Source organism: Myotis lucifugus, unplaced genomic scaffold (assembly GCF_000147115.1).
Source record: "Myotis lucifugus unplaced genomic scaffold, Myoluc2.0 scaffold_34, whole genome shotgun sequence".
Taxonomy (NCBI): Eukaryota; Metazoa; Chordata; class Mammalia; order Chiroptera; family Vespertilionidae; genus Myotis; species Myotis lucifugus.
In genome coordinates, this window is record NW_005871082.1 from 8,822,049 (window position 1) to 8,836,034 (window position 13,986).

The window sequence follows — 13,986 nt, forward strand, 5'->3', positions numbered from 1 at the left end:
CCCACCCCATAACAAAGAAACAGAATTTCTGGAGGATGAGGCCCAGAAACCAGGATTTTTAAAAGATGCCCAGGTGATTGTAATGTGCAGCCAAGGTTGAGAACCACTACTATAGAAGGATGTGGATGCAGAGGTAGGAATCATTGGGGTCACGTTCGGATCTGTCAGCCACATTTCTAAAGTGGTTTTTCAGAGCATAACTTACCCAGACATAAGAGGCTTTGTAGGCAGTGGGAACTGGTTTATGATCTGGCACGGATCCTGAAGCATTAAGCCTGGTCTACAATATCTTTCATTCTTTTTCTTTTTTTTCTCACCTAACTGTAATATCTAAAGCCTCAAGGCCTTTCTAGTTGCCAGTGAGCTAGAGCAGTCTGTCACTACCTAGAAAATTATCCCTTCTTGTGAGGGCAGATATTCTGTCAGACACCCTCCCCTTATCATTGTAGCTCATGAATGGGATCCTTAATACTGGGTCTCAGGAGACTCATCTCTAGTTAAGTCTTTCAACCACTGACAATAATGTAATTGACTGTCCGAGTGCCTGTTCCATACAAAGTTTCATGCCTAGGCACTGGCGGATAAAAAGATGAAACAGAATAATGACCCAAATGTTCTAGAAACTTAGCAATGGCCTCCAAGAATCCCATTCTTTAACTCAGGCTTTTTATGACCCTTTGCCCACACCAACATTTCCCAAAAGGTGGTGCATACCACTGGGCGTATTAGAGCTGATTTCTGGTGATACATGGATGACAGGTCTGTCTCAGGGGAAGCTGACCAACTCCACTGTGCTCAGGATTCAGGCTCAGGGACAAACTGCAAACTACAATCTGATGGGCTGTGTACCCAACCCTGTACTCCATGTCTTCTGTCCCGAGTCACCCTGCTACAGCCCTTCCTCGGTCCCCACCGACCCCCCAGGTCTCACGTCTGGAGTTCTTCCCCTTAGCCCTCTATGGAACCCTCTCCCCATCTTGCAACCCTCTTAAACCTCCTAAAATATCCCCAGCCCTATTCTTGGCTCGCAGCCTGCATCTCCCCGTCGATCATTCTGTACCCCTCTAGTCACTTCTTGGGCTTCATCCTTCTCTCGGCCCACAGGCTCCTTTCTTCAGTCCCAGCCTCAGCCTTTGACAAACCCCTCACCTCATTAGCCACGTAACTAACTCCCACTCACTGCCCTGGCTCACATCTTCCTCCCGTGGCTGGAGCTGCCATCTTGTGTAAGACATTCCCAGAAACCATCTTCCTGCTTCCCCACCCTTGGGCCCAGCCCCAGACCTGCTCTGCCGCCCTGCTTTGACATGTCTACCTTCTTCGGCCTCTAACTCTGGGCACAGCTTTTTGTCTGTGGGGCCATGACCCTTCCTGACTTTTGTAGCTGATGGGGTTTTTTGTTGTTATTGTTATTCTCAGGTTTCCTCTTAAAAAATTGAGTTTAGAAAAGATGAGTTGGTTGAAATACCTAAAGTGGTTCTTGGATATAACAGCTGTGTAAAGGTAGAAAGTGAATGGTCAGTTTGAGAAACACTGGCTTACACTCTTCAAGCAGCATCTTTTTAAAAATATATATATTTATTGATTTCAGAAAAGAAGGAAGAGGGAGAGAGAGAAACATCAAGGATGTGAGAGAATCATTGATCGGCTGCCTCTTGCACACCCCACACTGGGGATCCAGCCCACAACTTGGGCATGTGCCCTGACCAGGAATCAGTTCGCAGGTCGACACAACCAGAGCCATGCCAGCCAGGCTTCAAGGAGCATCTTAATTCATATCTCTTCCTCTGCTTCACCCACAGCCCATCTCAACTCTGATTTGTAGAGGCATGATGAGTGAGCCTTGCAAGCCAGTTCACCTGGGTTTGATTGACTCTTACGAGCTGTGACCTTAATAAGCTGGGTTACTGAACCTCTGTTTCCCCATTAGTTGAAGGGGGTACTTACAGAGTCTTCATCACAGGGCTGCAACAATTAAAAATCAGTTGTATGAGAATCAAGTAGAAGCTGCTACTACTATTATAAAGCAGACCATGCCAAACCCTTCTTTAAAAATAAACCCTTTAGAGTTTCCTCTCGCTAAAAAGATAAAGTACGGGGCCTTTGCGGTTTTTTATGTCATGTTTTCCTTCCCAGCATACCTCTTGCCACCCTCTCCCAGGCATCCTGAGTGTCTAATCTAATTGTTTGACCCCTAAACATTCAGAGGGCCTCTCTCCATGCCTTTGTATTTCCTATCTGCTCAGAATATCATTTCCCCTCTACTGCTCTCTTTTTTTAAATAGGTGTTTTATTTTTCAATTACAGTTTGCATTCAATATTGTGTATTAGTTTCAGGTGTGCAGCATAATGGTTAGGCAATCATATACTTTACAAAGTGTTCCCCCTGATATTTCCAGTACCCACCTGGCCCCATATATAGTTATTACAGTATTATTGACTATATTCCCTATGCTGTACTTTACACCCACGTGACTATCTTGTAGCTACCAATCTGTATTTCTCAATCCCTTCACCTCTTTCACCCAGTCCTTCAACGCCCCCTCATTCACTCACATTTTAAATGATGTAAAATATAAATTAGCATCTTCCTGAGAAGACTTATTTTTAAAAGTCACTTTTTTTTCCAGTGAAGCCAATCAGAAAAGGATGCAACTTTTATGGGACAAGATGACAACCTGCCAAGTATGGTTGCCTGGGTCTCGGTTTAAGAGTGTGGACTAGGTGATACAAAGATTTAGTTAATTCTTAGGGTCTTTTGAAATTAAAATTGAAATAATTTGCATCTAGAAGTAGAAACACCTCTCCACCTTTCACCTCATGTGCTAGCTAGTATTGTCCTGGAAAGCAATCTGCTACATTGACTCACACTTCATATTCACCTGCTTCTTCCAAGATCTTAAAAACCGATTTTCCTGAGAGGAAGTATATACTGTTTTATTGCTGCCGTAACGTTACCACAAACATAGTGGCTTAGAAAAAAAAGTGTGTTACCTTACCGTTCTAGAAGTCAGAAATCCCAAAATCAAGATGTTGCCAGGGCTGCTGGGAGGCTCCAGGAGAGAATCTGTCCAGCTTGCAGTGGTTCTCAACCTTCTGGCCCTTTAAATACAGTTCCTCATGTTGTGACCCAACCATAAAATTATTTTCGTTGCTACTTCATAACTGTAATGTTGCTACTGTTGTGAATCGTAATGTAAATATCTGATATGCAGGATGGTCTTAGGCGACCCCTGTGAAAGGGTCGTTCGACCGCCAAAGGGGTCTCGACCCACAGGTTGAGAACCGCTGTCTAGGGGCTGCCTGCATCCCTCACTTGTGGCCCCTCCCTCCATCTTCAAGGCCAGCTGTGGAGCATCTTCAGATCTCTCTCACCTCTGCTTCCATCATCACATCTCTTCGCATCTCACTGTGGTCCTCCTGCCTCCCTCTTACAGAGATCCTTGTGATGACAGTGGGCCCACCTGGATAATCCAGGACAATCTCTCCACCTCAAGAACCTTAATCACACCTGCAAAGTCCCTTTTGCCATGGAAGGTAACATTCCCGACCTCAGGGACAGGGGCATCTTTGAAGGCCCATTATCTAGCCGACAACTGTAAGGATCATTAACCTAATAAAAATTCCCTCAATCAACTTTAGTGCCCCCAAATTATAGCTTGGCTATGTTAATGAATCCCAAGTTAAGATCTACATTGAACATCTACTGTTATTAATTACTAAAGGAGTGGTTCTCACACTTTAATGTGCCAGAATCACCTGGAAAACTTGTTCAGGTAGATTTCGGGGCCCATCCCATAGTTTCTGATTCAGAATTCCCAGATCAGGGATGGGCCTCAAGAATTTGCATTTCTAACAAGTTTCCAGCTGCTGTTGCTGGGTGAGAAACAACCCCACCAAAACAGGAAGTGGATTTTACAAATAGTAATAAGTTCCCCAAAGGGATGGTAGTGAGGAGCTCTGGCGACCTGTTGGGAAGTTGATGCATGGAAATGCATATTTTATTCTTCAAATATATTATTTATTCCACAAAGTCCTTAGTGAAGCTGGCTATTTCGGTAAAATGTATTCTAACTCTTAAGTGATTGATTTCTGTGAAGATGTGTGATGACAGATTGGCAACTACTTAAAGAAACATCTATTATTAGCACATTATTTTAAAAAACCCAATGGGGAAATAGTAATTATATGCCTCTTTGCAATAAGATCTAGAATGAAAAAAAAAAGAGGCAAATTAGCTTTAATTGCACTATTATATTCACACAAATCATATCTTGCTTCAATATTTATTTTATGGCAAAATAGACTATTATATATGTTTTTCACATATATTATATTCAGTTGTTTAAATTCATTTGCCCATTAAATGTACACACTTTTACAAACCAATGACAGTTTAGAAGAATTAAGCTCGGATTATACATTTTTACATTATTTATCACCAAACAGTACACCATATAAAATTGCTTTTTGAACTATAAAATAATACAACTATTTATAGTACCATTTCAAAAAGGTAAAATTTTCAGTGCATTGCTTGAATTACAGGGTGACTTTCTAAGAAAATGTATTCATATAAATTTTCTCCAAATTTTGGGTTTATTTCTTAGGCCTATTAAGTCATATTAACCTCTGTTTGAATTTTTATTTAAATACACTTGCTAGTATCTAAATGTTTATTTTTAAATTATGCTTTGCTAAATTTACTGTGGGTTGGGGTAAGATTGCTTCAGCTACTAACAACTCAGAAACATACAACAAATTCCTGGTTACAGAGTAATTCTTCATCTGAACTAAATAGCATCAATTATATTCAGAATATCTCCCTCTATTAAGCACAATACAGTGAAACATTGAAGTGTTTTATAGAAAAATATTTAACATTTGCATGATAAAAATCTAAGTATTTTATATTTTGATATAAAAAATTACTTGAGAATACAGTAAAAAGGAAAAATCTATTTCAGTGGCCCAATAACAATCAATCTTTTGAGTAAGGTTTGACTGTGTATCCAAGTTTCTTAAAAGTCTTAATATATTAACAAATATTTTCCCCTCATTTTCAGTGTGTTAGAATTTGAGTATACTGATAATTGTATAATAGCTCAATTTTAAAATAAGAAATGACATTGCTTACTTTCAATATAGAACTAAAAAAATCTAATATGGAGACGGTCTGACATTAACAGAAATTTTTCAAAAACATTAAGAAACATCCCTATACAATAACTACTTCAATTTCTCTGTTGTGCCATAAAACCAAACTATGCAAACACACCCATTAGAGGTCTACCAATCTAAAAGTTGTTACAAATTATATTTTTTTTCCTTTCACCTTTTTGTTTAACTCATGTGAGTTTAAGAGTTTTGTATTATTTTCCACCTTGCGTTTATTAAATCTGGTCTGGAAGTAAGTTTTTCTCCTCTGGAGAACATTCACTTTTTTTTCAGGCTACTTGTTGGACTGAACCATTATTGAACCTGTATTACTCCAGTAAAACTACAAAACCATTAGACCCTTTCAGGAGACTTAACTATAAGATTAAATTACTATGTTTCAATAATTATTACTATAAAATAAGTCACCCAAATCTGTCTCATTCAATGGTCCAATAATTTAAGTGATTTCTAATAAACTTCTAGGATAAAAAGTCTGGGCAGTTTCTTAGCATTTATGACAGCCGTTTGATCTGCAATATTTGCACTCTTGGGAAAAATGAGTGACTGAGCATACATTCCCCACTTATTTGGTTCACTTTTTCTCAGCTGATCATGAGCAGATAGAAATGGAAAGCCAGTTATCATTAACTTTGTATTAGTTTCATCAACAACCTACCCAAAAAATTGAACACTGACAGACTCATGTTAGGACTAACTCAGGTAATCCAACCCTTTGAATTTATCTGGTGGTATAGACCTGTTCGTAAAGGTGAGTACTGTAGATTTTTTTCTCCAAGCTTTTACAGTGTGAATTTAAAATACACATGCACACTTAAAATGTTAATAGTGACAATTGAAATAAAGTTCTGGTCTTTTTACACAGTTTAAAAACTACCTACCAGTCCAGTTAAAATTGCAAATTTAGCCGAAACTGGTTTGGCTCAGTGGATAGAGCGTCGGCCTGCAGACTGAAAGGTCCCAGGTTCGATTCCCGTCAAGGGCATGTACCTGGGTTGCAGGCACATCCCCAGTAGGAGATGTGCAGGAGGCAGCTGATCGATGTTTCTAACTCTCTATCTCTCTCCCTTCCTCTCTGTAAAAAAATCAATAAAATTATATATTTTTTGCAAATTTATTGCTCTGGGAACTGGGATCGTACACAGCTATAGCCAGGGTGGGTACAACTACATCACAGATTCAGAGCCAATGGGTCTTAGAGATTTCAAATGATCCTTTTATCTGGCACACCACAAAGTCATTTAACAGAAATTAAGGGATAATGATCAGAAAATTTACCTAGTAATTGTCAAAAACTTGGAACCGCATGTCAGCCATACTGTTCTACAGTCAGTTCAAACACAGTTATTCCTTTTTTATCATTCATTTGTACTTACAATATAAAAATATAATTTAAAATTAGTGTATATATGTATGGTTACTCTTTCCTAACCCATCAACATATTGGAGACAGTTTAAATTTACTCTACTTTTTGAAAACTAAGTATTTTAATTTCTCAAATATATTGAGGTGACTTAAGCATCTTTGGAAATAAGATGTGCAGCCAGACCCTAATTTACATACACGTGACCTGGAGATGCCCTTTACATGGGAATACTGCCTTGGAACTGCTGCTTCCTCAGCTGGGGGCTGTACCGTAAGCTTCCGCCTTGGCCCACCTCCACTTCCCATTTCATGCTAGTGACAATCCAAAGAATATGTGAGTGGAAACAGGAAAGCTAGGGCCTGTATTGCCAATTTATCCGCCTTCACCCCTGCCTCACAGCCAGTTACCTGGTGGCATCCCTGCTCCACTCATCATATGTCCCATTCTGTTCCTTACCCTTCATGCGCCACTCAAAGTTCTGAACAATGGGATATTCATGTATGAATATCGTAGGTCCCTCATGAGTCACTGATCTGCCTTCGATTGCTTGTTGAGGCTCAGTCCCACTACCAAGCAGACACAGAGAACCCCTTCTCTGTTTTCACCACCAGGGAGCAGCAGGGGGAAACTGCTGTATATTTTTCTTGGAGTCCCGACTGTGGTCACGGGACTCTGTACCACTGCTTCCCATTCAGAGCCGCTGTAGTTAAAATTCTCTTGAGGACAAACCAAGAGAGTTAACACTCACTTCAAGTATTGTTCATAAGGGGAAATATTACTACATCTCAATAACTCAACATACATCGGAACTTCGAGAGCATAATTTTTATTTGGGAACTGCCTGTAGTGATGTACAGAAAATGACGCCACCTTAACAATCCAAGGACCACTTCGCAAGTTCTCTAACATTCTCTCTCCACCCACCCTCCCCAAACACACACCAACTTTAAATAACCGGACTTTCTGATCTTTCCTCATTTTTTGCCAATTGTAGACACAAGGGTAAATAGAACCCTTATCTCTAGGAATTTGAAAAACTCGTGTTCTTTTGAGAAACATTTATTTTCCCAGGCAAATTCTTAATGTACCATTTCCTCTATTTTCGAAATGTACTCCTCAGCTCAAAAAAGAGCCCCCTCCAATTTGGATTTTTTAAAAATAAACTTTAAACTGGGAAGAGATCGTATTAGCTTGTTCCACATGAAATCTTGATGGAAGCAAATCCCCTAAATTTATAACCAGAGTTCCTTTTGAAAAACACCTTCTAGTCTGATTTTTAAAATGATTTACAGTAAATGCTGTCTTATTTCCATCTGTTCATGCAAATCTCCATTAAATCTGCGCTTACATTGCAGCTGACCTCCAGCTTTAGATTTTAATACGTGTAAAGTTTTATATATAACATATATATTTAAATTTTCTTAAAATTACAAACATTAACACATGAACCCATTTGAAATGACTTTTCTCCCAATGATGAAAGCTTGGCCATGCCGTCGTCACTCCGTCCTACAACCTGACACCGTCTTCCGTGTTTCTGCCCAGACCTTGCTTCTTCTGGAAGATTCTAAGGAAGCACAGGTATAGCTTCTGTTTTAATCCTGCCAAAAGGTTTAAAAGGCAAAATCCTAGGGCTTTCCAAATGCTTCACAGTAGATGTTCCAGAAAAAAGTAATGATAATGACTGCAATGAACATTCCAAGTGATATTCTAACTAACCAGGAAAAGTGATGCCAGAGATGCCAAAACGGACCACGGAGAAGCCCTCATTTGTAACCTACTTTTGTAGAAATGTACATTTTGGTAATTTTGATTTGAAATTAACAATATCAAGGCACTAAAAGACACGAAGATACTGAAGCAGTGCCTAATTTTGGCAGACAATAACACCCTCAGATCAGAAGGGGTAAGCTATGAAACCTCAATGTTTTCGAGTTCGCTCTTGAAAATCACATTGTATCAGAGTCTATAATTGAGATTTATTTTTATTCAGAAATACTTTCATATTCACTAACAAAATTTAAAAATTCAAAAGGGACAAAAGGTTACATGGTCTTAGAAGCTATGTCAAACATGCAACATCGTAAGCGTGACATTCAAACTGCAATTCGGCCCTCATACTTTCTTATACTCAAATTATGACAACAGGAACACAAACATACCATATATTACTCTTCTGATTTTGACTTACGTTATGTTCTTATCAGTGAGACACTTTAAAATATTTCAACCTGACAGAAAAGCATTTTTTAAAAACCTACCATGGAAGAAAAAACATCATCAGAAACACTCCTGTCTTTTACATGGTGTGGAGGGGGAAATATCACCATAAAAAAAGGTTTCATCCATTCTTCTGCAGAGCTCTTTCTGAACATTTACCCTTAGGTCTACTGCTCTTTATTTTTTTTTAAATGTATTTTATTGATTTTTTACAGAGAGGAAGGGAGAGGGATAGAGAGTTAGAAACATCGATGAGAAACATCAATCAGCTGCCTCCTGCACACTCCCCACTGGGGACGTGCCCGCAACCAAGGTACATGCCCTTGACTGGAATCGAACCTGGGACCCTTGAGTCCACAGGCTGATGCTCTATCCACTGAGCCAAACCGGTCAGGGCTGGTCTACTGCTCTTTAAACAGGACTCTCAAAAACAATGTCAGATTTAAAATTAATATTTTGTCCCTACGTGACAAATGTGTTCACTTCCAATATTCCTTTCCACTAACATCTTCGGAATTTTCCTCGTACATGGTTGCTTTCTGGGTCACTCAGTTAGGCAGATCCACGCTGTATGAAGGAAACCTGTCCCACAGCTGATAATACATACTCAGTGGTCACAATAGTGAGTTGAACTGCTTTAGGAGTTAACACAGGGACTGGAAACACCCCTAGGATATTGAATTTTGGGGAAATAGCCCTAGGTTGAACAATTTGGAAACTGTATTTTGGAGAAGCAGCCTCAGAAGAAGGAAGAAAGGGACGGCTCCTCGGCTGAACGTACCAATGAGTCCTTACCTACTCAACTCCCACTGTGACCAGGCCACCCTCGCCTGGGCCAAAGGGGACACTCTCCCCCTAGTCAGCCTTGTTCTGCCCACTGCGGTGGGGGAGGGGTAACTAAGAGGCTAAAACTGTCCTCAGGGGTGAAGTCAGGGGGTAGGGAAGCTAAATCTCAAGTACCTCTTGAACACCAAGTGACCTCTGCTAGCCCCACAAGTTTGGGCTGTGGTCTTGGGAGATGACGTAAAACTATTACTAACTCTTCTTTCAACCAAAAGAAAAGGAAGCTTCTTGAAGCCTCCTTTCCATGATAATATTAACTTGATTGTATTTGTTAAAAAAGAATAGAGGTTGGGGTGGAAGAACTCCAAGGGAACCCAAGTGATCTCTGACACTGACAGGCCTGGAGTTGCCTGGGGATTCCCATCTCTGGGGGGTCAGCCCCACACTCCCAGGCTCCCCCTCTCCATCCCAGCACCTCAGTCTGAGGATAGATAATACTGCGTTTTTGTAAAAATAAAGGCATCTTGCATTTGCCATCCTGCACGGACACTACACGTACTCGTGTCCCAGGCACCTACATACTCTTACTCCTGACCTCTTCCAAAACTCCTTCGGAACAACATCCCCTGCTCGTGTTAGCGTTTCATCTGTAAAGCGGCACACGTAGTCTAACTCAGGTTTACTGTTTTTAACCAAGAAAAAGTGCTTAAAGCCAACCTGCACAATTTCACTTCATTTTCAACCAATAAAATCAAACTCATTTAGGTTTATGAATAATACTGAGAAAAAAAAACAACACAGTGAATCTGATTGCTCTCTTCCATTTTAAAATGATGTGCCTTCATTCACAGCTTTCCCTTAACTGATTCGTTTCCGTACCTTAATGAGTCAAACTCTGATTTGGAAAATATAGAAGGTAAAAAATATATGAATTTTTAGGATAAAAAATGTTTCTGAATATAATAATGCTTTCTTCATGTTTCAAAATAACACTTGTAAATCCTTCTTGTAGTTTGGATTTGGTAACTAAACTGTTAAGTACCCAAGGTTTTTAAAAAATATCAAAAGATAATAACATGGTTTTAAATACAAAGTTACAAAGGAACCACTCATATTTGTGGATCATCTCCACGGAAAAGTTCAGTTTCTCAGCAAGAAAACCCCCAAATATTTTAGTCATGAAATAAAATTCCATTAGCAAAAACTTGTTTAAGATAAAAATCTATGCCTGTTAATGATTGCCAGAGTTGCCCAGCATAGCTTCAGTAAAATACAGAATTGTCTAGAAAACACAGTCTCCAAACATGTGTGCAAGTGCTGCAAATCGGACAGACCGGGCAGGGCCACTCCCTGGACACCAAGTCCTCCATCTCTGGCCTCGTCCCAGGTGAAGTCCCCCGCAGCCTTCACGCTCCCTCAGTGCCGGCATCCACGCCGCCCTTACTTCCCAGTGAGCCTTCTGCGCGGACGAGTGTCGAGGGGTGAATGTGAGTCAGGCGGGCCCTGTTCTGACTGTAAACGCTTCACATGGGCGGGTCCCCTTCGGCAGCCGTGGGAGCTTATATGAGCCTGGAGCTTTTCAGGAACTGGATGAGAACTCTGTACACGAACGTGTACTGGATCAGGGTCTGCACCAGCATCATTCTCTGCTGCCTCAGCTTGTCCAGCACCCGTGGGATGTCGAGCACCTAGATTGAGAGACACGGCAGTGAGGGAAATGCACTTCCCCAGAGAGAGAAGGGGGCCGGGAGCGTGGGGGTCCCAGCGCAAATCTGGTTAGGAGATGGTCAACCTCCTAACTCATCTACTTGGGCATCTTCTACCAAAATAACACGCAAATAAACAAGAGAACCCGAGGAACGTTCGGCTCTCTAAGAAGCACACCATGGCGGTCGGCAAGAACAAATGCCCTATGAAAGGCGGCAACAAGGGGGGCCAAGGAGAAAGTGGTTGATCCATTTTCTACGGAAGATGGGTGTGATATGAAAGCACCAGCCTTGTTCAATACAGGAAATATTGGTAAAAAATTGCCACAAGAACTCAAGGAACCAAAATCGCATCTGATGGCCTCAAGGGTTGTGTTGTTGAAGTGAGCCCCGCAGACCTGCAGAATCATGAAGCTGCATTTAGAACATCCAAGCTAATTACTGAGGATGTGCAGGGCAAACCCTGTCTAATTTCCATGGCATGGATCTTACATGGAGACAGAATGTGCTGCCTGGTCACACAATGGCAGACCATGACTGAAGCTCATGTTTTGTCAAGGCTACCGATGGTTATTTGCTTCGTCCATTCTGTGTTGGTTTTACTAAAAAAAAATGCAACAACCAGATTCGGATGACCTCTTACGCTCAGCAGCAACAGGTCTGCCAAATCCGGAAGATGATGGAAATCATGACCCGAGAGGTGCCGACAGATGACAGGAAAGAAGTGGTCCATAAACCGATTCCATTGGAAAAGACACAGAAAAGCTGGCCAATCTATTAATCTGCTCCCCAATGTCTGTGTTAGAAAAGTCAACATGCAAGAAGCCCACACTCGATCAGGGAGAACTCATGGAGCTGCACGGGGAAGGTCGCAGCTCTGGGAGAGCGACGGGGGCTGAGACAGGCGCTCAAGGAGAACGAGCTGATGCCTATGAGCCCCCAGGCCAAGGATCCCACTGTGCCCAGCCCAGCATGACTCAGTGGTTGAGCATTGACATATGAACCAGGAGGTCACAGTTTGATTCCCAGGAGGCAGCCGATTGATGATTCTTTCTCATCATTTTTTAAAAATATTTTTCATTGATTTCAGAGAGGAAGGGAAAGGGAGAGAGAGATAGAGACATCAATGATGAGAGAGAATCATCGATTGGCTGCCTCCTGCGCGCCCCCTACTGGGGATCAAGCCTGCAACCCAGGCATGTGCCCTTGACAGGAATCAAACCCGGGACCCTTCAGCCCGCAGGCCACTGATGCTCTATCCACTGAGCCAAACCAGCTAGGGCTTTCGCATCATTGTTTCTATCTCTCTCTCCCTCTCCCTTCCTCTCTGAAAAAAAAAAATTGTTTTTAAATCAATAAAAATAAAATTCAGACTTTTATCTGTGACAAATAAAAAAAATTCCTACTTGCGGGGAAAAACACACACCAAGGAACCTCGTTCAGAAAGGGCTGTTAGATAACGAGGTCCCTCACTTCCCGACCTGCGCCTCGCCCACCTCTCCCCACGCCAAAAACAAAGGAAATAAGCACCTCGTTGTGCTCCAGGCAGGCGATCATGATCTCGGACAAGATGACGACGCCGGTCCTCCCCACCCCCGCGCTGCAGTGGACCAGCAGCGGGGGGTTGGGGCCTTTGGGTTCACTCGTGCTGTTTGTGTGGCGTCGGACAGACTGGATCTCCTCAAGGTATGCTGTGAAGTATCAATGAGATAGAAACACTCTCAGGGTTTAAGGCACGTCACATCGACAGTCTGCAGATCATCTCCACTGACGGGGAGGCCTCGGACAACCAGCACAGGGCGCCAGTTAGCAGCCCAACCACTGACTGATAGTGCGGTCTTGGTGAGTCTCGGACTCCACCTGGCCTCCCTACGAAACCAAAGGGAGGAAAAACTCCCCAAGACTCATTCACTGCATTTTACTCACTACCACGTTATACTTCAAAAACTTCTTTTGGCCGATGGCGTGGCTCAATGGTCGAAGTCATGGTTCGATTCCCAGTCAGGGCATATGCCCAGGATGCGGCTCGATCCCCAGTGTGGGGCTCGCAGGAGGCAGCCAATCAATGATTCTCTCTCATCATTGATATTTCTATCTCTCTCCCACTCTCTCCCTTCCTGAGATCAATAAAAGTAAAAAAAAATAAAAAGTAAAAACTTCTGCCAAGCCTCCCCTTAAACACTTAAAATCTTTATTTTAAAACAAGCCCAGAGTGAATACGAGACAACATAAAGGAACTATTTCAGGAACATGAGCCTTCCTCTCCTCGGCTGATGTCAGAGCCGCAGCAGGGGCTGTGCTGGGAGCGGGGACACTTACACAGAAACCCCTTGAGGTCCTCGGGGCAGCCGTGCTCCGGCCAGTCCGTGTACTGCAGGTGCCAGACCGTCCTCTCCTGCCCCGTGAGCAGGTGCTTCATCTTCAGGCCGGTGGTGGCGTAGCAGCCAGAGTCTGTGCGGAACCGGGTGGTGATCTTGAACCTTCCGTAGGTGACAGTGTTGTGCCGGGAACCAAGGCGTGGCCAGTACCTAAAGCTCTTCTCCCTTCCGCCCTCCTGTTACAGACGCAGGCATGGACAGTCAAAACACAGCGCAAGGCCCCGCAATACAAGCCCTTTTACACACACAGACAGCACGTCGAGACGCAGAATCGCTCTCCCAACCTGCCCCTCCCTCTGAGCGTCAGGATCCCCACAGGACTGACGATAACGTCTCATCTGAGACAGAGCAAAC

General features: G+C 42.4%; 1 protein-coding gene across 1 annotated transcript in view; it reads right to left on the reverse strand.

Moving 5' to 3' along the window:
- Window positions 1-7,348: 7,348 nt before the first annotated feature.
- PTPN21 (protein tyrosine phosphatase, non-receptor type 21) overlaps window positions 7,349-13,986 on the reverse strand; it is a gene marked incomplete at its 5' end in the record, with an annotated part of 66,845 nt that continues 60,207 nt past the window's right edge. The window contains 3 exon segments of the mRNA XM_006086986.3: window positions 7,349-11,236; window positions 12,785-12,945; window positions 13,574-13,808. Coding sequence (XP_006087048.1) covers window positions 11,108-11,236; window positions 12,785-12,945; window positions 13,574-13,808 — 525 coding nt within the window.